Source organism: Cololabis saira, chromosome 12 (assembly GCF_033807715.1).
Source record: "Cololabis saira isolate AMF1-May2022 chromosome 12, fColSai1.1, whole genome shotgun sequence".
Classification (NCBI taxonomy): domain Eukaryota; kingdom Metazoa; phylum Chordata; class Actinopteri; order Beloniformes; family Belonidae; genus Cololabis; species Cololabis saira.
Genome location: NC_084598.1, coordinates 26253319 through 26279530, shown reverse-complemented (window position 1 = coordinate 26279530; position 26212 = coordinate 26253319). Strand labels below are relative to the sequence as shown.

Sequence of the window (26212 nt, the reverse complement as noted above, 5' to 3'; positions counted from 1 at the left end):
TCAGCGATAACAGGCCCCTCAGAAGATATTTGTCCTTTCCTTCCCATCAGCCACCATTTAAGCTTAATTAGCACACATTTCCATGCCGAGGCTCTAAACATTTAGGAAGTGTATACAGCGTTCACTGTTAGTAGTTTATTGGAGAGTTCATCTGAAACTATATATATACAATTTTTAATATATATATAATCTTTGATTCCCTGAGTGTTTCCATGTATATTCATTTTGTAGTCACCTAGAAATAATCACGCCTTGATCAAATGTGGTGACCTGATTCTATCAACACTTTTGTCTTTCAGGTACACATTCACGGGAATTTATACGTTTGAGTCTCTTGTAAAAATCTGTGCACGTGGATTCTGTATAGACGGGTTTACATTCCTAAGAGATCCATGGAACTGGCTGGATTTCATGGTCATTTCAATGGCGTAAGTATTCTGCTTCTGATCAAACTGCTTGTGATCAAACTGTTTGGAAGAGATCAGTGTTTAAGTACTGTCATCTTATTATTCAGAATAGGGACAGTCATTGATACTTTTGTGCTTATATGTATTTTTCTGACTTTTCTTTTCTTTCTAATTACCTGATAACCCATCTTCCTGTTTCCAACGTTGATCTGAAACATCTCTAATCTTTCTCTTTGGGAATTGAAGCCGGCCTCTATTCGACACTGTGGCTCCCCTGAAAGCACCTACAGCACAGTCCATTCATCCCATTTATTCCACTGCCATCTAAGTGTCCTTGTCAATCGTCTTTTTCCTCTCGGTCCTCTGGGGTCCTGCAACGTCCAACATTTAAGGCCCCTCATTCTCCTGTTGTCTATATGTGATCATGCAGCTTTTAGCAGAAATACCTGCCTCCATGTGAGCTACATGCCCCAAAGCAGCCAGCTGTATGTAAAACACTGCACATCGTTTCATTGTTGCTGATCTGTCACAAAGCCCATGTGTACGTCATGTCACCTCTTGACCTCTTCACCCTCTATCTGCATGTAAATAATGAGCTGTTGTAACTGTGGTTTGATCCTGCAGGTATATAACAGAGTTTGTAAACCTAGGCAATGTCTCAGCTCTGCGCACGTTCAGGGTGTTGAGGGCATTGAAAACTATTTCTGTAATTCCAGGTAAGACAGGATGGGTGGGTGGGGCGGGGTCGGTGTTAGGTGTGTGTGTCTCTCTTTCCTTTTACCTTCCACCCTTCTCCTCAGTGGACAGGCTCTGTGAGTGGCGTCGTCTCCTCCTGGTTCGATGGTGTTGTGCTCTTGGCGTGTGTGGTTTTTGTCATTGTGTTTGTTCTGTGTGTGATCCTTCCCCTATTTCAGATATATAACAGAGTTTGTGGACCTGGGCAATGTATCTGCGCTGAGAACGTTCAGAGTTCTCCGAGCATTGAAAACTATCTCTGTCATTCCAGGTGAGACTCAGTTTAAACACTAAGGCTGATCCTCTCACTTTTTCTTTTCTACTCACTATTATGATTACAGTTATGATTTAAGCAACAACAAAAAAATTGGAGACAACCATTTTTTGATTTATTTTTCCTCCAAAATTATCAAAAATGGTACTAATACATTTTTGATAGGCTTTGCAGTCTCCTTAAGGGCCATCCAAAGTGTCTGCACCCTCTTCTGCCCCAGTAACACTCTCTAGAAGTGGCTTGTCTCCATGGCAGCTGTGTCTCTCTTAAGAAACAGCTTTAATTAACTCATTCTATCGGCTTTCGATAGAGTGGATACTCTTTTCAGTTGCAAAGACATTTTGCAATACAGCATTCTCTTCTTACGGAGAAATCTAAAGCAATTTTATACAGAGATAAGAACAGATCAAAGCTTTTCAAATTCCATATCAATCTATGTAGCTGTTCTGTTATGAAATAAATGCAAGAAGTGCTTTGCTGCACATTTACCTCGAGACTAAATTGGAAAGACAGTATTCCTGTTATTTGGATCAAATAACAGATCCCACACACTTATTAGAAATGTAGAAGACTGCCAAGCCTAGTTTGTGAACATATTTCTTATGCTGCATGATGCTTTTCGGTCACTTGCTTTTATAATATAAGCCTATCAAGAGCTTGGCTGACAAATGGCATTGAAAGTTTGATTTGCCCTCTTTTTGTTTTTCAGTTTGGTTATTTTTTTCTTTTCCTTTTTTATGACCTACTGGAATGAAATATCACTCAGAAAGTTAAGCAAAGTATGCATATTATGAACGTTGGGGAAGCAGAGTGCACATCTGTTTAGAAAAAATGTCAAACAGATGTTGCATTACACAAAAGAGTAAGTAGGTTTTTTTTTCAATTCAATAATGGCACATTTATATGAAATCTGACAAGAAACACCATGTAAATTTAAAAAAAATGAAAGTCCATAAACATTTTTACAAAAAGCCAACATGCTTTTATTTTGAGGAAATTTTCTAAATACAATTTATTTTTTATTTATCAACCATCTTGTTAGAGAGGCAGGCAGAAACACCATAGGAGCAGGTCCATAAACCTTTTAGAATGTGTGGATGTTAAAGAGTATTTCTCCCATCTGAAAACACATACGTTTCTGGTCTAGGAACACTGACCGTCTTTGTTTTGAATGTTTCGGTCTGACTGTCATTAAAGTCACTCAATAAGAGACCAACAACCGGCTGAAGCACGGACAGACCAGCAACTCCTTTGTTCTGAGATAAAATGATTGTTTTAGCCAACAAAGTCTAATGGCTTTAAAGAGAGCATCTGTGGATTGAATAGATTCAATTCCAAAAACAATCTAATTACAGTGTAAAATTTTCATAAATAAACTGCATTGCATGACCCTGAAAACTCTTTAGTTATAAGGTGCTCTTAATGGAAATTGATCGGGAGCTCAGCGTATAGTGTTCTGGTGGCTAAACCGCTTAAGAACATCTGATTACAAATCCACTTCAAAGAATAGTGAAATGGAGGCGAATGCTGTCCCCTGTGCTGGTACGCAGATAATGATCACACCTCACCACACTGTAGATTGGCACTTGAAACATGATAATATTTCACATTAAACGCACCATTTACGGTTACCACCACTACCCCGTTTGATTAAAACTCCCTTGACAAGGGACTTTGACTTGTTTCTCCAAAATGTTTGTATGTGTGTATGAAAAAATTAACCATGACCATTTCCAAAGGTTAACACATTATGCTTGTTTAGTTTGTGAAATATTTATAGTAATAAGAATTAGATAAACTTAAAGGAGCACAAAGGACTTTTGATATCAGGCCTTAAAACATCCATTTCAATTTAATTTGAAAAATATGTGCTGACGTTTAGTAAGACTCATCTAGCTGCAGCGGCCTACCATCAATGCTGATGTAATGGTGAACTCCCGACTCCGAGGGATAAGTGGAACTATGTCAGCAGACCAGTGACAATGAAACAAGCTCGCAGAGTAATAGTGGAGATCTTGGCAGAGGTGATGGAAACAAGGACGTAATAATGGAAGAAAAATGGAGTCACCTTAAAAAGACTTAACAAAAGCAAACATTTAAAAAATTATTATAGTTATTATCACGACAATGTTTGTCCAGGGGTTGATTTCCCCTGATAAGTTGGTTTTAATTAATTATTTGGTTTTATAAACAGTCTGAAGTCCTTGAGCTTTTATTTCGGTACAGTAGTTATGTTTACCAACAGTATGAATTTGCATATTAACTAAATATTTAGTTTGACCTGAAACATTTAGATTGAATATTTATATTTATATTTAACATTTAGATTTAGATTTAAAATTTAGATTTAACATTTAAGTGTAACATATAGTATTTAGATATTTCTAAGTTAACAAGTAATGTTGTAAATGTTATAAAAAGTGAGTCTCAATAATTTGTACCACTTTTTTTAAACATTATTTAAAGCCAAACATGATAAAATGTTGCTATTATTTTCAGCACGAGCGCCCCATAATAGAACGACTCGGTACTAAAAATTGCAAAAGTTCCTCTGTGCTGCTTTAAAGCGACACTACGTAACTTTTCCACCTTAATATCATATTTCCAGAGTCATTGTGATGGTACATCAACTTCCAACAGGTTTAATGACACCTCTGTCATGATCTGAGGGGGTCTGTATTGCTTTCACTGGCACTATGTAACTTTGAGGAGCATGGTAGGAACCCTGCCACACTAAAAAACTACAAATTTTACGACTTTGACTGCTTTACGGCACATACGTCACTTCCTCCTCCTTCCCGATTCGTAGTCGAGACAAAAATGGGCGGGGCTTGGAGCTCAGCGGAAGCTGGTGTTGAGCTAAACGAGGAGCTGGTATCATGGCCGAAGCAGCGAAAAAAACGAAGAAAATAAAAGTTTTAACGGAGCGGAGGAGGCGAAAAAAAGAAAGCGGGAGAGTAACAAGCTAAATGCCCGGTGGAGAATAAACATTGGCCCGGCGTTCACTCGCTACAAGCCCTTGTAGCGCCGTCGTCTTGGACGAGATGGTTGAAGGATGTAAAGACGTTCATCACCTCCAGGTATGCACTTTTGTCAACACCTATGTCAGTGTGTTTTACAAAAACAATTATCCTGAAACTACTACAGCTGGTGTAAGTGTTGTATCAAATGTCAATATCTATGTAAACCTTTTGACTCTTCAGGTCTGTATATACAGATACTTATACACTGATGGTAAAAGCAACACATTTGTAGATATAGTAAAATATAGCCAGAAAAATGAAATATATAGGCAAAGTATACACTTCCAGATGAAAAAAAATACAATATAAACACCATATAATCATAAAAAATAAATCTACTTTGTTGGAATTATATTAAAATAATAACAAGAGTAGTAAAAGAAACCTTATGGTGTTTATAATGTGTCGTTTTATCTTGTGAGTGTATAAATATATACATTTCTCTAATTTTTCTATAGCTATACATAACTTGCTTTTACTTTCTGCATAATTACAGTGACTTCAACAAAGAAAAAAATTCAAACTTGTGATCAACAAAATATGTTGAATGATTTATAGGTCAGTAATTATCAGAAAGACATAATGCTTTTGTATCTTTATTCTCACACTCTGCAGGACTACATCAGATCTGGAAAACTTCCAGAATCACATCCTCATGCAGAAGGCTCTCCTACACTCCAGCAGTGAATCACACGCGGACTCTCCCAGCACGAAACATGGATGGACACAAGATGCTACTGCTACTATAGTCATTGTATTTATTTACAGTAACTTCTTACACTGTTTCATAGTTCAGTTTTTATTATCAGTTCATTATTTTTAGTTTATTTTTCTACTACTCTATTTACACTTGTTTACTTTATTCACAGTAATGTATCCTGTCATACAGTTGTTCATTACTGCTACTGTGATACAGATTACTTATTGTTTATAATAATGTATGGGATAACTGCTGTCACTATGCAAATGACAAAGTTCAAGAATGTTCTATTTTCTGAAAGGTGTGTAAATAAAAGTATGTCTTGTTTTGCACAAATGTCTTTATTTTAAACACACAAAGACAACTGTACAGGAAAAAATGGAACAAAACAAAAAAAAAACAATATCAAAATATTTGCAGTAATCCTCATAAAGGTTCCATTCTAGAGAAGACAGGGAGCCCTGAAACCAGTGTACTGTCCCATTGGGTCTGGAAAGTTGTCTCTTATTTTCCAAACATCATGCTGCCAGAGCACTGGCGATATGTATATATATATATGCATATATACAGTATATGATATATATGCTGCGTGTCGGTTCTGTCTTTGTGGGGGTTCAAACTCTGATGATTCAGAGGTAGAGGTGTTCTCACGAACAGCAGATTCCTGATAAAACAAGAGACAGAATTGTTATGATACAAATGTAAATGTAGAATTCTATGATCAATAAGAATCAAAATTAGAATGTTTTCACATACTGGGGATTCGTCTTGGGTTTTGGTAATTCTAAAATTACTGACAATATCAACAACAGACAGAGAAATAATAGTGATCATAAAAATGTGTAATTCGCAATGAGGAAGCTTTATAAAATAATAATACAATTGAATAGAATTACAGCACTAGAGGAAATAATGCAATGCGAAGAAAATGTATAGAAATTTTCTAGTATTTTTCCTGAGAACTGTAAAATTGTGCAGGGCTGATCTGCAAAATATAAGGAATGGGCATTCAGTTATTCACAGGTTATAAAGTATTTTTTTATTTTGTCAGTAAGTATGTTGGACTACTAATTTATGACGAAGTCCCTCTAAAAACCCTGAAAGGAAAAAGGTGCAGAGCGTATGAGTTTGTAGGGCGCATTATCTCGCTGAAACAACTTAATAAAACCAAGTTGAACTTAGTGTTTTTCAACATCGTCATATTATATTGTTTAGCCAAAAATAGATACATTACCTCTTCATTATCCATCCTGCAAACGACCGCTGAAAACAGAAAAGTATTTTTGAAAGTCCGTCCCGTCTTCTCTCATCAAAACAAATGCAGCGGCGGGGACGGGGGTTTTCCGGCAGTACGCGCTGTTGCTCATGGGAAATGGAGTGTTCTTTCTGGTAAAGCACTACCGATTTTTGTCCAAAGGAGGCGCCAAACTCAACAAAGCTGAAAGTTCCGTTGTGCTGCTTTAAGTGTTAAATAAGCAATTAACAATTGTGGTGGATCTACTAAACTAGATATGTCAATTTATCACAACTATAAAAGATAAAAAAAATACAGATGGAATATTAAATGAAAAAAGAAAAAAGAAGGGGAAAAAAGCACCGATTTTTTAAAGACAGTATAAAACCAAGATATTTCATGTTTTGTCAACTTCTTTTCATTGGATAGCATGCATATATTTCATGTTTCAGGCCTGCGGTACATTCTAACAAAAGTTTCTATTACCACTTTTTAATGCTGTTCCTTCTCACAACACCTAAAAGATAGCTGTTTGTCTTTGATACTACAGCAAGCTTACAAGCTACAGCATTTTGTGATGTGAATCAATGTAACTATTACTGTTTTGTTGTAAGATACATCTGCACATTAAGTATTGATTTAAGTATTTTTTTTCTAACACCCCAACAAGAAACACATTCCCCCCCAAACAATTGAACTATATTAAGTCCAACAGATTTAACTTGTATGTATCTGTTTTAATGTAGCAAAGTTACATATCTTTGAGGAGCTTAGACATCTATAGTGCCCCATTTTTACTTATTTACCCCCAAAGGTATGGTAATCAATTTCCTGATAGCGTCACAACTGTTGATATTTTAACAAATAATCAACCAAACATGGCCCTCCCTCCAGTGCTCTCTGAGAAGACACCCAGCTCCCCCTGAAGCAATGTTGGTTATGGTTTGGGAGGGTTTGCTTCCTCTTCTTTGTTTTTTTTCTAATTTCCAAACAGAGTAGTACTCATCAGATGGGAAGCTAGCAGATGAGGATGAGATATTCCCAGAATTTTACCAGAAAAGGTTATTTTCAAGATACCGCTTATAATGCCTACCCTACCTTTAATCTGGGAAGCAACAATAACAGTGCAAAAGGCAGTAAATAAAAACTACAATGTAGTTATAAATAGACAATAAAAATAAATTACAAATAATAGAAAATAATCCAAATAATTAAACAAGAATAACTTTTCATTGGTCTTAACCGAAACTGCAAAACCAATAGAGCTTTTTCTGACATTGTCCGAATGTGCAAACCTCAAATGAGTGCATATTTTATATTATTGCATGTACAGCTGGTAAAGCCCACCATAGCTATAGAGGCTGAACAGAAAAAGGAGTGCAGGTCATCCTGCCTCTGTGTTTGAATTTCCTGTGGACCAATGCAAATGCTGCCAGAGGATTCCTGTTTGGAAGGTAAAGCAACTTTGTCTTAAGTGAAGCTGTGGATAATACAGACTGCAGGGTCGCAATATGGGGAGTCAGTACTTTCCTAATGCTATCTTAAAGAAGACAGTTCAAGAAAGTGCCTGAACTGGCACTGGCATTGAATTGCTCCTGTTCAGCCTTGGAGTTTAAATGACCTGCATGCATTTCTAGCCCCCTTGCCTGTGCCTCTGTACCCCTCATGGCCCTTTGTTGTGCTGCTGTGCTCTCTCTCCCTTATGGACTTCCTCTCATTTATCTGCAGTCTTCCCGCTCTTTTTTTAACTTTATCCGTCATTGGGAGTGAATGCAAATTCCAGATTTTGATTTTATTTTTCCTTTATATTTTGTGTGGATAAATCTAAAAAGATTGGGAAGACTTCCAAGTATTGCCTGTTTGTTGTTTCTGCTGATGTCTTTTTATATAATCTGTCAATATTCTGCAAAAGAAAATGTTGCTATGCATATGCAGTTTACAAATTTACATAAATTTAAATACAATTCATGAACATTCCCCTTTTTGTTGGGAATTTAAATTAATTTCATCACAAATTACCATTGAAGTAATTACGGTGAATTACAGTACATCGATTCACTAATTGAATTACGTTACATTTCTTTTCATAGTTTAGTCTAATTCCATACAGAAGCAGTATAATGCCCCAGAACTTTAACAAACTCTGGGAATTTTTCAGTTAGTGAACAAAGACACGATTTCTTGTAACAGTAGACATTCCAGATATGAACAACTAGAACATTTGCAGCTCTTGCTTCATCTATCTTGTTTGTGTACGTGTGCATTTGTGTGTGTGTGTGTGTGTGTATGTGTGTGTGCATGTGTGACTGCCCTCTAGGCCTGAAGACCATCGTCGGTGCTCTGATCCAGTCTGTGAAGAAGCTTTCGGATGTCATGATCCTGACTGTGTTCTGCTTGAGTGTCTTCGCCCTCATCGGTCTCCAGCTCTTCATGGGGAACCTGCGCCACAAGTGTGTGATCTGGCCAATCAATTTCAACGACACTAATAACAGCACCAAGCCTTTTGACTGGGATGAGTACATCATGAATGACAGTAAGTAGAGGCAAGGCTTTGACATCAGTGACTTGGCAGGGATGCAGGAGCATGAATCTGCCCATATTTTGGGAGGGAAAAGGAATTGGTTTGAAATTAAAAGTGCTGGATTTAAAATATTTGAACAAGCTGAAGATTTGTATTGCTCTGAATTAATTTGTTAACTGTTCAAAAGTAAACAAGTGTAGATGAGATTAGAAGACATGTGAAACAACAGTTGCTGTTTTTTCTCCACAGCCAATTTTTACTTCCTGCCAGGCCAATTGGATGCTCTGCTTTGTGGGAATAGCTCAGACTCTGGGTGAGTTGCCTTCTCCACCCTCTTAGTACATATCCTACTAATACCTGCTGTTCTACCAAGCTCTAGCCAGATTGCATTGTGAGTCAAAAGTGCTGTGTCATTTTGGTGCTGGACGCCCTGTTCTCTCTGCATGTCCCCCACCTCAGCCGCTGCCCGGAGGGTTACATGTGCATGAAAGCTGGGAGGAATCCAAACTACGGCTACACCAGCTTCGACAGCTTTGGCTGGGCATTCCTGGCTCTTTTCCGACTCATGACGCAGGACTTCTGGGAAAACCTTTATATGCTGGTAAAGTAGATGCATAAACAAATCCAGCTCATTTTATGAGACAACATCCCCCAGAGGTATATGCCAACATTTTGGAATTAGCTATTTTGCTGTCAACTTAAACGTAGATAAGTGCATCCAATAACCAAGTCTGACTAAGTCCTTGGTTTGCAAAGAAGATGGATGTGGATTGCTACATTTATACAAAGAAACTAATCTTAATTGCTACAAAACTTGTTTTTTTATTTATTTATGTGTTGTGACTTTACCATAGCCAAAAGGAGATGCAGCAATCTTTGTGACAGATAAGGAACTGCATTTTGGCTAAGCAGCACTACCTGAGTGCAGTGGCTGCCTGTAGCAGCACTGTTGCCATATAAAGTGATAATTGTGATAATTGTGATTAATTTGATATCCTACCTCATGTTTTGTGGTCGGAGAGATATGGAGATATGGTTCTGGACTGGATTTGGGTCGATGTTATCATCACCATCCGATGCCTGTGCACTCACAAAGTCGGCCATAGTTAGCAATCACGTTATTCACTGGCTAGTCACGATGTTGACGAACGTTGCAATAGGGGTTTAGGCCACGCCATCACTTTTGTTGGCAGCTGCTTACTGTATAAGATTGCTGCATCTCATTTTACGCAGTTATTATAGGTATATTCTAAACTCACAATGTGTAAATGATCATGTCTTGGAGTTACTTGGAAGTTATTTAGTCATCTAGGCTTTGTGCAGCAGTCTACTTCGAGCTACTATAATAAACTAGCCTGGCGGGAGTTTGTTAAACGGGTTTACTGGATTCACGGAGACAAAAGCTATCCACCCTCTTATTAAAGGCTGGGGTTGATGGCAAATAACCTAAATGCCTAAATGTTTGCATATCCCTTTAGAAACATTTACATAAGAAATGCATGGTGTTACTGACATGATGCTTTGATAAAAAAAAAATATTTGGCTTTTAAATGATAAGGGTTTGCAGCTATAATGCTGTAAATTATACAGAATCTATTGAATTGTAATATTTGAGCTTGTAGGTTTCCCACTCAGACTAACTAAAGTGGTTTTGATATTTCAGAACAGCTTTATTAACTTATCAAAAGGATATTTGATAAATTAATCATTCATATTGTTGACATTGCTGAGTCATTGCAGCCCTGTTTCTATAGCATGTCATTGTTAAATTACGGGTCATCGAGGGCCGGAGTGACAATTGCTACTTGTCTTGTTCAAACCCTGTTTAAGTGTATAAACCTATTTTATGGTAATTGTTAACAAGGCTTTGTTAGAGCTTGAAAGGCATGGACACTGATTTCTGCACCTGGCTTTGTTATATTCGGTATGTGTTGTATTTAAATTTCTCCCTCAGAGTGCAAAATTTGAGCTCATGAGTGTTTTAATTATTCATGCAACGTGATTCCCTAAGCTTTGCACTTCTCAGTTAACTGCTGATTGCAGCATTATTTACTACTTATAATGAAAAAGCAAGTGAAAAAGAAGCATGTCTTACATTTTTGTGCTTGATGTGGATTTTAGCAGCCCTTTAGATTTTGTTTGTAATTTTGTCTTATTCTACAACCTGTGTAATCTCCATTTTCACCTGCAATGTCCTTGAGTGCAGAGGGTTGTAACATTGACAGAAGCGAGGATGCAGCAGCATACTGTCAGGTTATATAAAAATACCTTGATTTTCTGGAATAATGGGCATTTAATAATGGGCATTTACAAATATCTTGGATACTCATTTGTTTTCTCTTATATTATAACTTTCTTGAGCTCGATTGAAGATGTGTGAACCAGCTCCATTGTTTTTGGTGTAAAGCAATATCCTGCTTTACTAAGAGATGATAGGGATCAGAGTCCAATATTAGTCTGGGTCGTTTAAGCCGAAAATAGGGATGGGAGACCACAAAAAATAGATGGTATTTGGTAAAATTAAGCAAGTATTCCTTCAAATGGAACTGAAGCTAATATTTTTATATTAAAAAACTTCTTGGTGCCACTTTGATAATCAGGTTAACCCTTATTTTGCCTGCATTACTGTATAGCAAGAAACAAGCGGCTTCCTGATTCTTAACATCTCAGCTTGTTTGTGACTCTGTTAATTTGCCTGTGGTGCTTTGGTCATTACTGAAATGTGCCGGTTGGTTCTCTGTTTCTAGATCAGCAATGCTTTGGGATCTTACCTGCAGAACCAGACAACTCCCATTGGAGTTTTTTGTTTTTTTGATTTGCAATCAAGTGCTAATTTGTCGGACTTAGTAAATCTGGACCATTGTGTTTCAATATTTAATGCTAATTGTACCATTTAATGGTAAAAATTGCATTTAAATATCAAAACTAAAACATTTTAAATCTTAACTCGTCCACGAGTCATTTATAAAGGTTCAAGTCCACCTCTCAAACAGAGTGGTGGATGATTTTGCTTCTATCTGCTGTTTCATACTTCGTTTATACCCATTTTTGAGTTGTCACATGAGGAAACTGTGGTCCAACCACTGCCATTGTGTCAGTTTGTCAAACTGTATGTATAGATTTTGTGAAATGGGGCTGACAACTTACCAGTCCAGTGCAGGGAAGGAAACATGAAATATTCACAGCTCAGTATTACAGTGTGGCCACTAAGAAAGAAACGATTTGGTGAGATCTGATGGGAGAACCTTAGCACATATATCCTATTTTTGATCATAACTTTGAAATCCAGCTGCAGATACTGTTATTCTGCCTAGAACAATAATCACTGGGCAGGCATTGTGTTGACTTTTTGTATTTTTTGTCAGATGTTCAGAAAAGAAACAAAGTCATCCAAATGGTCGTTGCAACTTGAGATGCACTGAGAATCAGCTAATGCAGTTTGTCTTTTTCCAGTCATCAAATACATGACAATGATTATTATAATGTCACCAGGAAGCATCTGTTAATTGATAGTATTCCACTATGAGTAAAGGTTACACCAAGATAAATGATTTTCTCCTGTAAAGTAAAAGTAATCTGAGCAGAAACAACAAGACCAAAATGATTTAATCCACAACAGATCCATCACTGAAAAGAGCATCATCTTGCGGAGCATGCCCAGTAATGCAAAAATAGTTAAGCAAAGAGTAGCCAGTAGCCTCTGTTATCTTTCATTGGTTGAATATGCTATTGTATGCAGTTCTTACAGATAAAGAAACCTGGAACCAGCCAAAATCTGAATCTGCTGGTCAGATCTGTAAGAAAATCTGAAATTGGTATCGTCGAAGAAAATTGCATTTTGTATATCTCTTTTTGCAGCAGAGCATTTTACATGCCTGTGACCTATTTTCATAAACACAAGAAGATGAATTACTAATCATTAATTGGAAGTGAAATGTAACATTTTGACTTAGTGTTGTGGCACATGCACTTTCAGCAATACATGTCATCCACATGTATAAGTGATGTGAGAGGAAATTCTGAGGAAGTTCTCAGTTATAACTCTGCTTCCCAAAGGAAATAGCCCGCCTTTAGGGGGTAACCAAAAGAAGCTGCTGAGTGGGAGGACATTAATTTCTAATTAAGGGACCTACAGTACTATCAAATGTAAGACCTCTTTAATATGTTTTTGTGAAGCTAAGTAAGAAATGTGTCAGTATAGTCAGTATAATGTGAATGCATCTGAAATCATTTGTTTCCCCTTCAAAGCAAATTTAGCCAATGTGTGTCAACACTGAGAAAAAAGTGTGTTTTTTTTTCTCAGTTTTCTTATTTGTGCTGCTCATAGTCTTTCCTGCTTGTTCCCACTGGGATCACCTTTAAAAAAATCCAGATGACCATGCACTGGTCAATGCCCACAAACGCTCCCATCTTGCCTTTTCTGATGTCCCTACCATCAGCTGCTAATTTCTGATCAATCATGACAATAGATAAGCAGTGATGTTGACACTGAGCTCAATTCAGTGTCATAAGGTTCTGGGTCATGTATCCAATGTCATGAGTGACTTCTCTTGCTCTCTCCCTCACCCCCATATGTCACACTTCCAGACCTTGAGAGCCGCGGGAAAGACATATATGATCTTCTTCGTCTTGGTGATCTTCGTGGGCTCATTCTATTTGGTGAACCTGATCTTGGCTGTGGTAGCCATGGCCTATGAAGAGCAGAACCAGGCCACCATGGAAGAGGCCCTGCAGAAAGAGGAAGAATTCAAGGCCATGCTGGAGCAGCTCAAAAAACAGCAAGAGGACGCCCAGGTCAGCTGTTTTGCAGGATAGAAGCTGAAACTCCTCCTGAGTAATTTGATATGCTTATTAAGACTTTACGCATGTGGTTGTTTCTTGGTAGACTGCTGCCATGGCAACATCTGCAGGAACAGTGTCGGAGGATGCGGTGGAGGACGATGGGGGGCGTCTGTCTTGCAGTTCCTCTGAGATGTCAAAGCTCAGCTCCAAGAGTGCCAAAGAGCGCCGCAACCGCAAGAAGAAGTGGCGACAGAAAGAGCAGGAGAAAGAGAAGGGTGACAGTGAGAAGTTTGTCAAGTCAGAGTCGGATGATGGAAGCAAAAGGAGTCGGTTCCGGTTCCCTGATAATCGCTTGGGTCGAAAGTCTTCTATCATGAACCAGGTGAGCAAAAAATATCCCATTTTGCATCTCTTTAAACGTTTCATAAAGTTTGATCATCTGGGAAGTTTGAGGAGGAGCCTGAATATAGTTTCTGAACTCCACATTTGGATTGTTGGCAGAGATCCTGCAGCAACCAAAATCTAAAAAGCTCAGTTATAAATGTAAAAATGTCTGCATGTCCACAGATACAAGTCGGAAGTGAAACTGTGTTAGGCCCTTTGATAATTATTTTCATCAAACACAAAACAAGAACAAACAGAACTCCACCAAAGCATAGAATTAGAGTCGAGATGCTTTTATCTCTATTAATAAAAATCTGTCAGCTAGCAAATGATTTGGCTGCAGGATGAGTGTCCTTCTACATGTCTTGGACTGCCAGATGAGGGTTCAGAATGTGCTTTGTGGTTGTACACAAGCTCAGAGGAGCTCAGAGGAGCTCAGAGGAGCTCATAGTGGCTAGAGATGCACAGGGACAAGTCCAGGTCTTAAATTATTCACAGTAAAAACATGAATGTTTCAGAGAGAGCAGTATTGCATCTTTGTTTGAGCCAAACTTTGGTTGTTACTTCTTTGTGTTTTGTAGTTTGTAGACACATGCATTTTTTACTATTTCCTTTTCACACCTTTTCTACACAGATATTTGTCAAAAAAGTTTTTTTTGTGGATCAATGATATTTGAAAGGCCAATGAGCAGCTCCACATTGTCTCAGCTGCCTTTATCTATGTGCTTGACTGTAATAGTGCAGCAGGTCATTGACTTCATTTTGTATTTGCTTATTATGTTGCTTATGGGTTTATTATGTCTAACGTAATACTTAGACTTCATTCATTCAAGATGCATCCTCTTGCAAATCCACGCTAGTTGCCTTTAGTTTCCTTTGTCCCTGGCTTCTGGAATTATTGACAGATACCATAAAAGTGATCTAATTTAATTACTTGTATTTCACAAACACCCTGAGCTACATCAGTCACACAGATGTTTCCCATCCTCATCTATTTTCTCTCCTCTTCCTTCCAGTCCCTCCTGAGCATACCTGGCTCGCCTTTCCTCTCCCGCCACAACAGTAAGAGCAGCATCTTTAGTTTCAAGGGCCGCGGTAAAGATGTGGGCTCGGACAATGACTTTGCTGATGATGAGCACAGCACAGTTGAGGAATGCGATGAACGCCGTGGCTCCTTGTTCAGCCCCTACCGGCGGAACAGCTACAGCGGCTTCCACGGAAAGAGAAACAGCACGGTGGATTGCAACGGAGTGGTGTCACTCATCGGCACTGGGCCGGGTGGACGCCTTCTGCCTGAGGTGAAAATAGATAAGGCAGCTACTGACGACAGTGTAAGGAAGTCAATGAGTAGACCTATCTAGGCATGGGCCCCCTCTCGTTCGTTACGTTTCTTTACGACTCTCTTTTCTCTACTCTGTCATCTTTGCAAGTCCGTATGTATCTCTTGGCTAAAGCGCTCGCGCCTCCCCTCCCCCAGCCCCTGCAGTGTATGCTGCCCTCCGACAGTAGGCAAAGGATGGAGAAATTAAACATTATCATAGTGAATTTGTTACAACCAGCCCTGCTTTTTCATAGGTTAGCGTAGCTGGATCCATCAGTGATTTCTAGGCTGTTCGAGCTGAGAGACGAACGCTTTGAATTTTCAATCCAGCAGCCACAAGTTTACCATTACTGACACACTTGATTTTGACACTTAGTCAAAGCTTCAATCAATACACAGTTTTATATGTGGGATTGCATTAAGTTCCTGTTCAAAACAAATTTTTTGCTACCAAACAGTTCATAATGATGCATAACATGCTTCAGTGTGTTGATGTGTTCCTCCAGGCACCCAGGTCCTCTGCTGTGTGTGGGTAGATCGACAGTAGGAGGCGGAGTAAAACAGAGGGGACCAGCACTGTAGAGCCACAGACATTTTTATCTGCTTCCCCATTTCTCTGACAGTATTCCAGAGCAAATATAAAAGTAACACACACACCATCCTATAGGCCTCCACAAAATACTTTAATAAACAAAGGAGGGCTGCTGTCCGTGTCTGTCTTTACCTCTTTCTGTTCTCCAAACTCTCCCTGGTCAGCAGTAGTGGATTAGATGTGTATCCTTGTAGTTAGCATGGTAGATTTAAACCTTAAATTAATTTAAGCATGACGTAGAGACTGGACATGTCTGTAGTTTTCCTCTCCTTCTCTTTGACTTGGAGCATGCTCATGCATGACTACTGGATGGATCTGAACGACCTGCCTCCATATGATCTCTTTTCAATGCTCTTGACTTGATGGTTGCAATATAAATTGTATGGTTTCAAAGTAGGAAGATATATTAGCATTGATTTGCAAGTGAATTAAAAATGGCCACATTTGGGAGACAATGGGTTTTTTTTTTTTAATAACCTAATGATTATATTGCAATGGCAGCAAAGCTTCCATTATTGCATGACATGACTAAAAAACGCATTCATGCAGAAGCAGTTCTCCTTGCACAATATCTCACAATCCTTTTATTATCTAATTGGGATGAACAATTACATTCAAACACAATTAGGTCAAGTAGCGCTAGATCTCTACTCCCACTTTGGCTGAGACCTGCATGCATTCACAGCATACACACATCCCCCTTGAAACCAGCATTGAAATAGAAACGATGAAAACATACCCTACCAACAAAAGCCAAAAACCTGAACTTGAGCTATCTAGTCCTGACAATGCTGTGGTGCACTTCCCTCCGCCGGCCACAGGTGGTTATGTGGGATGGTGTTCATGTCCTCTCCATGGGTGCTTGATTCTTCCTCTCCTCCTGACAGCCAACTACTGAGGTTGAGGTGAAGAAGAAGCTGTCGGGCTCCCTGATGGTGTCTGTGGACCAGCTCAATACCTCCTTTGGGCGGAAAGAGCGGGCCAACAGTGTCATGAGCGTCATTACCAACACACTAGTGGAGGGTACTGCCACTTTAACCCAGCTATTTAACCTGCTCTCTCATTATTGTTAACTAGGGCTGCTCTCATTGGTTGATTAATTTGACATGAATTTCCTGCTTATCTGCTTTGCATATCCAAGAGTACCAGATACATACAATGCATACTATTTTTCCTATCATATTTTACCATTGCATGCAGTATGCTCTATCACACAGCTATGCTTGGTTTTGACGTTTGGTTCGCGCTATGTCTTCAGAACTGGAGGGATCTCAGCGCAAGTGTCCACCATGCTGGTATAAGTTTTCTAACACATTCCTGATCTGGGAGTGCTCCCCCAAGTGGATTAAGTTCAAGGAGATTGTAAACCTGATAGTCATGGATCCCTTCGTGGACTTGGCCATCACTATCTGTATTGTGCTCAACACCCTCTTCATGGCCATGGAGCATTACCCCATGACCCCCGACTTTGAGGATATGCTGTCTGTAGGCAATCTGGTGAGTTTTCTCTATTTTATTTTCTTTTTTTTGAAACTATGATTCACGCTTAAAGGAGCATGAGGCTCCTTTTAAGAAATGAGACTCTCTAGCGCCACCCTTCGCCACGAAGGCCGTCGGGGGTACCTCCGCCAACAGCGAAGCCGGCACGGGAGAACGGGGAGAACGCGCATGCAGCGTCATTTGACGTCACGTCCGCAGGACAGCGCGGGAAATTCGGGCCCAGAATTGCAGCACATTTTGCAGCACACAGCCTGTTCAAGGCAACGGAGAGATTTCATCTGACATTATTACTAGAAAACTTAAAACGTATACGAATTTTTTTCATAAATCCTGCCTCAATCCTGCCTCATGCTCCTTTAAAGAATCTTTCCTGCTTCGTCTTAGTATAGAAAGGTGTTATTTTTGGACCATATTTGGCAGCGCTTTCATTACCTACTCAGAGTTTAAATAAAGAAAAAGGGTTTTTTATCTTTTTTTCAGACGCACATTACATGTGTTTCCTGTCCTTTCTACCGCTCTCTTTTTTGTCTTTGTTCTTCTGAATGCGTGCATATTTTGTTTGTTTGAGAAGGACCAGCCTACTTCTCTGCTGGTTGGTTGACGGGTGGGAGGCGGCCTGCATTAATATTTCATTGAGTCTAATCGATGAGCTGCGCTGACATGGTGCCTGAATTATGGCTCAGATGTTTCAACCTAGTTTATTTTTCTTTTAACGTTTCTTTAAAATGAGTAAATCAGAGCAATGGCAACAAGGTGCTGGGTTTCATTTGTTGTTGCACCTTCCAAAAAGTGGATACAGATATGAGTCTAATTATTGCAAATGACGCTTCGTTTACATGGGTGTCTATGTGTGCGTCCTAAATATGCTCAAGTATTAACTTTCAATTGAAAGCATTGAAATGCATCAATAACCTGCTTCATAACACAAAAGGGAACACACGCTATCATACACTTCATACAATATGCCTCCTCTAACGAAATGAAACAGTTGCACAAAGCGTCAGTTCTCACCTTGTTTCCCTCCAAAAACTGGAACGATAAGAAAATTATACACAAAAAATATTTAAATTATATATCTTAATTGGAACTAATACAATCACAACGTATCAGATGTTATGTAATTGTGATTCTGTCCATTTCCTGGGTGCCATGTCATGATGCCATGAAATGTCATGAAACCAAGCAGGTAGTTAATGCAAACGTCCTTGAAAACGTATGTGGCAAGTCTGTAGTTTACTTCATCAATAAATGTAATGTTTGTTTTCATGCATAAAAGGAAATTCAATTTGAACAACTCACGCAGTAAGTTTGAAACACTTTAATTGTAACACATATTTGTCTTTGGCGTTTAGGCTCCATTCAAGTATAGTTTATCAGGCTTAAACACAAATACAGGGGTGTAGGTAACCCCCCCTTTGAAACAGGTGGAAGCTGGGAGGAGGTGGGATTGACAGCGAGCTTGGTGGGTGAGACACCCGAAGGCATGTGAGAAACATACTTCTTGCTCCTTAATTAGGGCAAAGAACAAATTGAGTAATTGGAACAAACCATTCAGAGTGGTGAATAAGCAGGCACGCACACTGCAGATTACCTGCCTGAAATAACTCCAGGGGGTCGTATCGTTTATATTTATATTAATTTTGAAACTAAGGACAAGGCAATAATAGACTGAAAAGTTATCTATTGTTCAAGAACACATTTTACAACTGAACTAATTAGATTAACTGACAACAAGTCAATAATATGTATAAAAAGAACATCACAAAGAGTCTTTCAGAAGCTGGCGTCAAGAGTTCATCACTCTATCAAAGACTGTTTGATAAAAAAGTTCAACAATTAAAGAAAAAAAATTGTCAACCAAACATCACTGATCCAGGCAGAAGAAAAGAGCAGAAACCAGTATTGAACAGTCCTGATTTCCACGTGCGCAGCGAGCACTGCATTAAAGGCACTTGTGATTCTGCTGAAGTGACCAGTCCTGGTAGAAATAACTAAAAGGTCTAAGAAATCTCTGTAATGAGCGCATTTAGTCCCACAACTGCAAGACAAAAATCAGTAGTTTTCTGGAGATCCGCAGCAGATCAGTTCACTTAAGTTGACTGAAATCAAATGGAAAACTGCAGTTGTGTGACTGTGACTTGCAAGTCTTTTTAGAAACCAAAAGCATCTTATCCTCCTGGCTGAAGAGGCAAGGGACCATTCAGCCTGGTATTTCTGCACAGTTCAAGCAAATTCTGAGACGTTTGTGTAATTTTGTCTTTGACATTGTTCTTTGTGTTCTTTGCTGCTGGTGTCGCTCAGCCTCTTTTCTCAAATGAAACATGCTGTTAAGCCAAAATAATTTTTCTCTCCTACCCACCAGGTGTTCACTGGGATCTTTGCAGGAGAGATGCTTTTCAAGCTTGTGGCTATGGATCCATACTACTACTTCCAAGAGGCCTGGAACTGTTTTGACGGCTTCATTGTGACGCTGAGTTTGGTGGAGCTGGCGCTGGCTGATGTTGAGGGCCTTTCTGTGCTGCGGTCATTCCGATTGGTAAGAATTCATTCCACATCCGTCTCGGATGTCAAACACAGGTAGCATATTCTGTTCCTTAAGCTTGTCATGCAAAGTAGTTGTTAAACTCCTGATAAAGCTGATTTCCACTGAGGTGACGCCCTTAGTCAGTTAAGAGAACATTTGATGACTAAACCACATCCGTCCTACTCTTCCTTCCCCCTTCACTTTAGCTGAGAGTGTTTAAACTTGCCAAGTCATGGCCCACCCTCAACATGCTGATCAAGATCATCGGTAACTCAGTAGGAGCCTTGGGAAACCTGACTCTTGTGCTGGCCATCATCGTCTTTATATTTGCTGTGGTGGGCATGCAGCTGTTTGGAAAGAGCTACAAAGACTGTGTGTGTAAGATCGCTCAGGACTGCGAGCTACCCCGCTGGCACATGAACGACTTCTTTCACTCGTTTCTGATCGTCTTCCGGGTGCTGTGCGGCGAGTGGATCGAGACCATGTGGGACTGCATGGAGGTGGCAGGCCAGGGAATGTGCCTCATCGTCTTCATGATGGTCATGGTCATTGGTAACCTAGTGGTGAGTGTCCAAGCTGGGAGGCTGTCCCAGTGTGGCTCAATGGGGAAATATGATCCGTCTCATCAAATGAATTGCTTCTTGTTATGTGTTTCCAGGTGTTGAACCTGTTTCTTGCCTTGTTGCTGAGCTCATTCAGCGCTGACAACTTGGCTGCAACAGACGATGACGGTGAACCAAATAATCTACAGATTTCTGTCATGCGCATCAAGATCGGCATCGCGTGGATAAAGGTACGAGTGCGAAGACTGGTGGCCAATCATTTGAAGAAATCCCCAATGGAGGATGAGCAGAAGCCTTTGGATGACATGTATAAAGAGAAGCCCAACTGCATTGCTAATCACACCGGGGTGGACATTAATCGCGACCTGGACTATGTCAAGAACGGCAACGGCACAACCAGCGGCATTGGCAGCAGCGTTGGAAGGTACATGATCGACGAGGACCACATGTCATTCATCCACAACCCAAACCTGACGGTGTGCGTGCCCATAGCTGTGGGGGAGTCCGACTTTGAGAACCTCAACACAGAAGATTTCAGCAGCGAGTCCGACATTGAGAACAGCAAAGAGGTCAGAGAGCATAAGAATCCCTACTCTTCTGTTAGCCATACATAAAGTATAAACATGTAAATAATGACTATGCACATCATGTTTTTTAGTTGTTTATGTTCCTCAGCTGTCTTGAACTGTGCAGTTTTGTCTCTGACAGTAAAGGATCTTATCTGCTCTGCTCAGACATGAATGTAACTCCATTACTCAATGGAGACATCTAGAGTGGCTAGATGAGACACCTAAACAAATGAATGCTTGTCCACTGATGTATGCCTTCAGATGAAACACATTTAGAAGACTTTTAGTCCAGCTGATCTGCTATTTGATATTCCATCTCAGCTTTTAAGTGGATAATATACTATACGATGTTCATGAATGCGATAAAGTCACAGAAAGAAACTGAGCAAAGTTTTTCCATTTAAGGATCAAACAAATGCCATATGGAAATAATATAAAATGTACATTTCCATGACAGGTCCCTGAAGGCACCATAATTATCAATTCCTAGCTCTGTGATAAAAAGGTGTTCTCACTGAAATTCTTGCATTTTTACTTGCGTGCGTGAACTTGTGAGCGCTTATACCTTTCCTTCTCTGCAGCTGGACGACACCAGTTCTTCAGAGGGCAGCACCATTGACATCAAGCCAGATGTGGAAGAGGTTGTGTTGGTGGAGACGGTGGAAGAGTACTTGGATCCAGAGGCCTGTTGGACAGATGGTGAGGGCACTGCTTTCATTGCACCCATTAACTCCACTCTGCAACACCCAGACTCCCTTGGGCTGGGTGCAGATTACGAGATAGCAGGATGAAGGAGAATTACCTAATGCAGAATCACTCATGCTTGTAAACTGTTTATCAGTCTCTCTTTCCATCTGACACACATCAGCCACACTGATGTCTCTTTACAATTTGAGATAAGTATTTATGTGCAAGGGCTACATTTTTGAAAATAGGAACAAAAAAACTCATGAATTAAAATAAAAGATTGGCAATTTCTTCTACCTCATTTCATATGTAATGAAGCAAAGGGACAATGTGATTATCTTCGAGTTTCCTACCAAATCTGCTAACAGCCTGTGAAATGTATTTGGAATTATTCCAACAGTCTGACTTAAAACTGCCACCAGGTATAAAATGCAGGGCCGCCGCAAGGGGTGTGCGAACCATGCGACCGCACGGGGCCTCGCGCCCCAAGGGGCCTCGCGCTATGGGCCGTTTTTTTTTTTTTTTTTCAAATTTTTTTTTCAAATTTTTTTTTTTTTTTTTCGTTTTTGTTTTTCGTTTTTTCCCTTATAAATATCAACAGACACGTTCCATTACAGACCTAAATGTGTACTAGTCTGTGCATATCAATAAATATATGTGCAATGATGCGTGTGTCTGTTGTTCCATACAACTGATCAGACCAAGCGCAGACACGAGCTGCTCTGATCCAGACGGTGGAGTTGGAACAAACTGTCACACAATGTCGAGAGAACGAGACAGATTCAGAAAATTTCCATCAGGGGATGAAAAAAGAAAAAAACTAAAGAAAATGGAAGAGTTTAATGCCTGAAAAGAGCTCTGAAAGGCTCGTTTGATAAATTTGTTACAAAAATCACCGATCCGACCGGGTCTAAAGCAGCCGCGGGGCCCCGCGTCGAGGCAGGAGATGATGATGAGGCAGGGGAAGGTATCCAGTATTTTGCTAATTGGAGAGTTAAAATTGCACATATAGACACTCAATCCGACCCGAAAAACCCAAAAATTTTGCGCGCGATCGCTACGCTCACGCGCGAGGGCCCCCCCCCCCCCCCACCATTTCGCACAGGGCCTCGCAAATCTCCCAAGCGGCTCTGATAAAATGCACCTATTTTAGTCCAGGATAAAAAAAATGTATCATTTCCAGACTCACATCAAAACATGAGACTAGATTTTTGCAGTTCAGTTTTAACCTTGTGTCATATTTTTTCAGGTTGTGTGGCCAAGTATAAGTGCTGTCAAGTGGACATCACATTTGGCTGGTGGAAGAAGTGGTGGTTCCTGAGAAAAACCTGCTACTTGATAGTGGAACACAACTGGTTTGAGACCCTCATCATCTTCATGATCCTTCTCAGCAGTGGGGCCCTGGTGAGGCAACCTGTTTGTTTTTGCATTCTTCTTAGTGATGCATCAGACATTCAAATGATAAAACAAGGCAGTTTGACATAGCTGAAACCATAAATTATAAAAATGGTTGATTAAAGAAAAACGGAATAAAGACGACTAATTAAAGGTGAAGGTGTTAGTTTCACAGACACCAGTATGTCTAAACCAGTGAAGATGTAAAGTACTATAAGTCAGCCAGTGGTGAAGTCAGCTAGACATGAGCTGCTGGTGATCGGTGGACTAAAACATCTATCAAACAGCAGATTGATATCCAGAGATGGAGGGAGTCTTGTTCTCAATATGTCAAATGCAACCAAAATCAGAGCAATGAGTTCTGCAAATCTTTATCACTCGAGGACATAGTTGAAATGTGGGACACAAACAGATTTATGTCTCTCCGTCCCTTAAAGCTCTGGTAGTGACCAGCCACCTCCAGGGCTGTAGCGCTGCGTGCAATTTCATTAGCAGGAATCATAAATCACTGTGTGTGATATTTCTGCTGCTGCCATGACTGTTACTGACCTACGTCCTCCGTTTCGCCACAGGCCTTTGAGGACGTTTACATCGAGCAGAGGAAGACCATTCGCATCATTTTGGAGTACGCAGACAGGGTTTTCACCTACATCTTCATCTTGGAGATGTTGCTCAAATGGGTCGCCTACGGTTTTGTCAAGTACTTTACCAACGCCTGGTGCTGGCTGGACTTCTTCATTGTGGATGTAAGTCGTGCCCTTGTTTCCTCTGTAGAAGACTAGAGACGATGTCCCTCAACCACACCCAGATCCAACAGCAACACACTGTATACACCCCACACAATTACCAAGCAGAGCTATCACTTAAGTCATGTTTTTAGATTATTGAGTATATTATAGTTACGTTTTTGCTATATTAGATTGTTATAAACCAAGTTTATAGTTTATTGCTATATATATGTATATATGTATATAGTGTATAATATAGAGTACGATAACTTTTACTCCTCTTATGTGTTGCCCCTATTGTTGCCTGTTGGGTGTGGTTAGTTTTCACATATCAGGGTATCAGTTGAATATCTGCTTTATGGCTTGCACTAGGTGAGAGGGTGTGTTGTTTAGACCAGAATGTTTTCTTAGTTTTATTAATACTTACTATAAGGACGGTGTTTTACAAGGCTTTACTGCTGTCTGTCCATATCACACATGCCTCTGTCACCTTTTACAACTCTCTTATATAACTCTGAGCTGCTTGAATATGTTCTGCATCTGAATGGAAATGTTATTTGATATTTGTAGCGTGTTACACACCAGTATCTGTTCATCTGTTTCCCTACTTGCAGATTTCTGTTGATTAGAAAGAAAAAAGGGAAAATGAGATGACATAAATCAGAACTGAGCTCACAGCTCTTAACAGCAGGCATGGGTGTTAACACCAAGTTAGACTCAGCCAATCAATAAGTTGATCTTATTGATTAACCGACCATATTCAAATCATGCTCAGAGAAACGGGATGTGTCAAAAATGGGTTTCTGCCCATGGGTCTGAGTTGTAAGATGTTTGTTTCTGTCCTATCTCTCTTTGTGTACGGATGTTCTCCTCATGTCAGTCAAGAAGGAAAGTCCAGAGCAGGGATTCTTTACGCCATGTACTGTCGCAGCCACACATGCAAGCGTTACTGCTACGCAATGAGATTGTCTATTTCTTAAAAAGATGTAAAGTTAGATTTAACTGGAACCAAGATGTCTGTAAAGATGTCGCTCCAATTGCAGTGTTGGATATATCAATGGTGATCATTTCAAATCCGTTCATTCTGAAAGCATGTGCATTATGCGTACATGCGCAGTTTGTTGGCAAATGGTGAATGGGATAAGAATTTCCCTGGTTTCTGGCTTTCTCCTTGAACTAACTACCTCTCCACAGTGTCCAACACCTCTGCCAATACCCGTGAATGGACTCCCATCAGTGGCCAGAAGTTGCCATCTCGGTTCATCTAAGCTCTTGTTGTTCAGACCCCCTTTCAGCAAAAATGCATGAAAAAAAAATGTACACTTAGTTTAGCTGCAATGTCAGTTATGGATTTGCACAGCTTGAAATGATACTTAGGTATATAATCATGGATAATTTTGATTAATACTATCAAGGTTTCCATATACAGCATGCACAGAGCTTATAATGATCATAACCGTACAACATTGTTCTGATTCTGGTTATTGCCACTGCAGACTCCCTCCCTCTTGATGTTTCGTCTAGCCAAACACTTGGGGCAATGTGAGCTGGCAGTGTTTCCCAAGTTGTGAACATGTTATGGAGAGTGGCGTCCCTCCTCTCGTCTTTACCTGCCCTCTTTTCATTCCCTCTTGGAAGTGTGACCTCAGGAATGTGGTCATATTGTGCTGAGATGTAATGATGGTGGGTGACAGGCGGCCGGCGGTAAGTTTGGTCTTCACTAGCGCTCCCCCTTAAGAAAAAAAAAACCATGTGCTTGATGAGTCTGGGCTTTGTTGTGGCCTGACCGTTCCTCTGCTCGCCTGTGTTGTGGGGTGAAACCATTGCCATGGACTCAAAAAGCAGGGGGAGGGGCACCATCATTCGACCGGCCTGTATTTCTGCTATGACTGTGACCTTTTGTATGGGTTTGTTTCTCCTCATTTCCCTGTTCTGTTCTGTTGGATTTGATTTGCATTTTCCCAATTTTCATTAAGAAAAATGTTTTATTTATGTTTTATCAGATGTTAATTATATCAGGCAGGCAAGTAGAGTTAGAGTAAGGCAGCCATATCACCATTAGATCAACCTGATATCTTCAGAAAAAATAAGTATTTTCTAATGTTTTGCATCCACAGTAGAAAAAGAGATCTCATAGATCTTGAAATATTTGTTAAATTAAGAATAGATTATATTGGGCGTGTGAGCGTGAGGCTTACAGGTGTCATATTCCATTCATCTTTCTTTTTCACTCAGATTACTGTCATTGTTTCGTTGTGTTTTTTTCCCTTTGT

The 26212-nt window shown here is 39.8% G+C and overlaps 1 protein-coding gene across 10 annotated transcripts in view; it reads left to right on the top strand.

The window, feature by feature from the left end:
* Positions 1-26212, top strand: part of scn8aa (sodium channel, voltage gated, type VIII, alpha subunit a) — a 58379-nt gene that overhangs the window by 11141 nt on the left and 21026 nt on the right. For 5 of the 10 annotated variants that reach the window (XR_009783849.1, XM_061736232.1, XM_061736239.1 and 2 more), the window contains exons 5-20: positions 300-428; positions 1322-1413; positions 8691-8906; positions 9144-9207; positions 9354-9495; positions 13482-13688; positions 13780-14058; positions 15077-15391; positions 16861-16996; positions 17232-17470; positions 19836-20009; positions 20204-20560; positions 20656-21129; positions 21711-21828; positions 23066-23220; positions 23784-23957. Coding sequence is in view for 9 of the 10 variants with exons in the window: in XM_061736232.1 (XP_061592216.1) it covers positions 300-428; positions 1322-1413; positions 8691-8906; positions 9144-9207; positions 9354-9495; positions 13482-13688; positions 13780-14058; positions 15077-15391; positions 16861-16996; positions 17232-17470; positions 19836-20009; positions 20204-20560; positions 20656-21129; positions 21711-21828; positions 23066-23220; positions 23784-23957 (3271 nt within the window). In the remaining variant the exon portion in view is untranslated. Of the gene's footprint in view, positions 1-299; positions 429-1031; positions 1124-1321; positions 1414-8690; positions 8907-9143; positions 9208-9353; positions 9496-13481; positions 13689-13779; positions 14059-15076; positions 15392-16860; positions 16997-17231; positions 17471-19835; positions 20010-20203; positions 20561-20655; positions 21130-21710; positions 21829-23065; positions 23221-23783; positions 23958-26212 lie in introns of all 10 variants that reach the window. The other 5 variants (XM_061736237.1, XM_061736233.1, XM_061736238.1 and 2 more) reach the window with 3 other exon arrangements.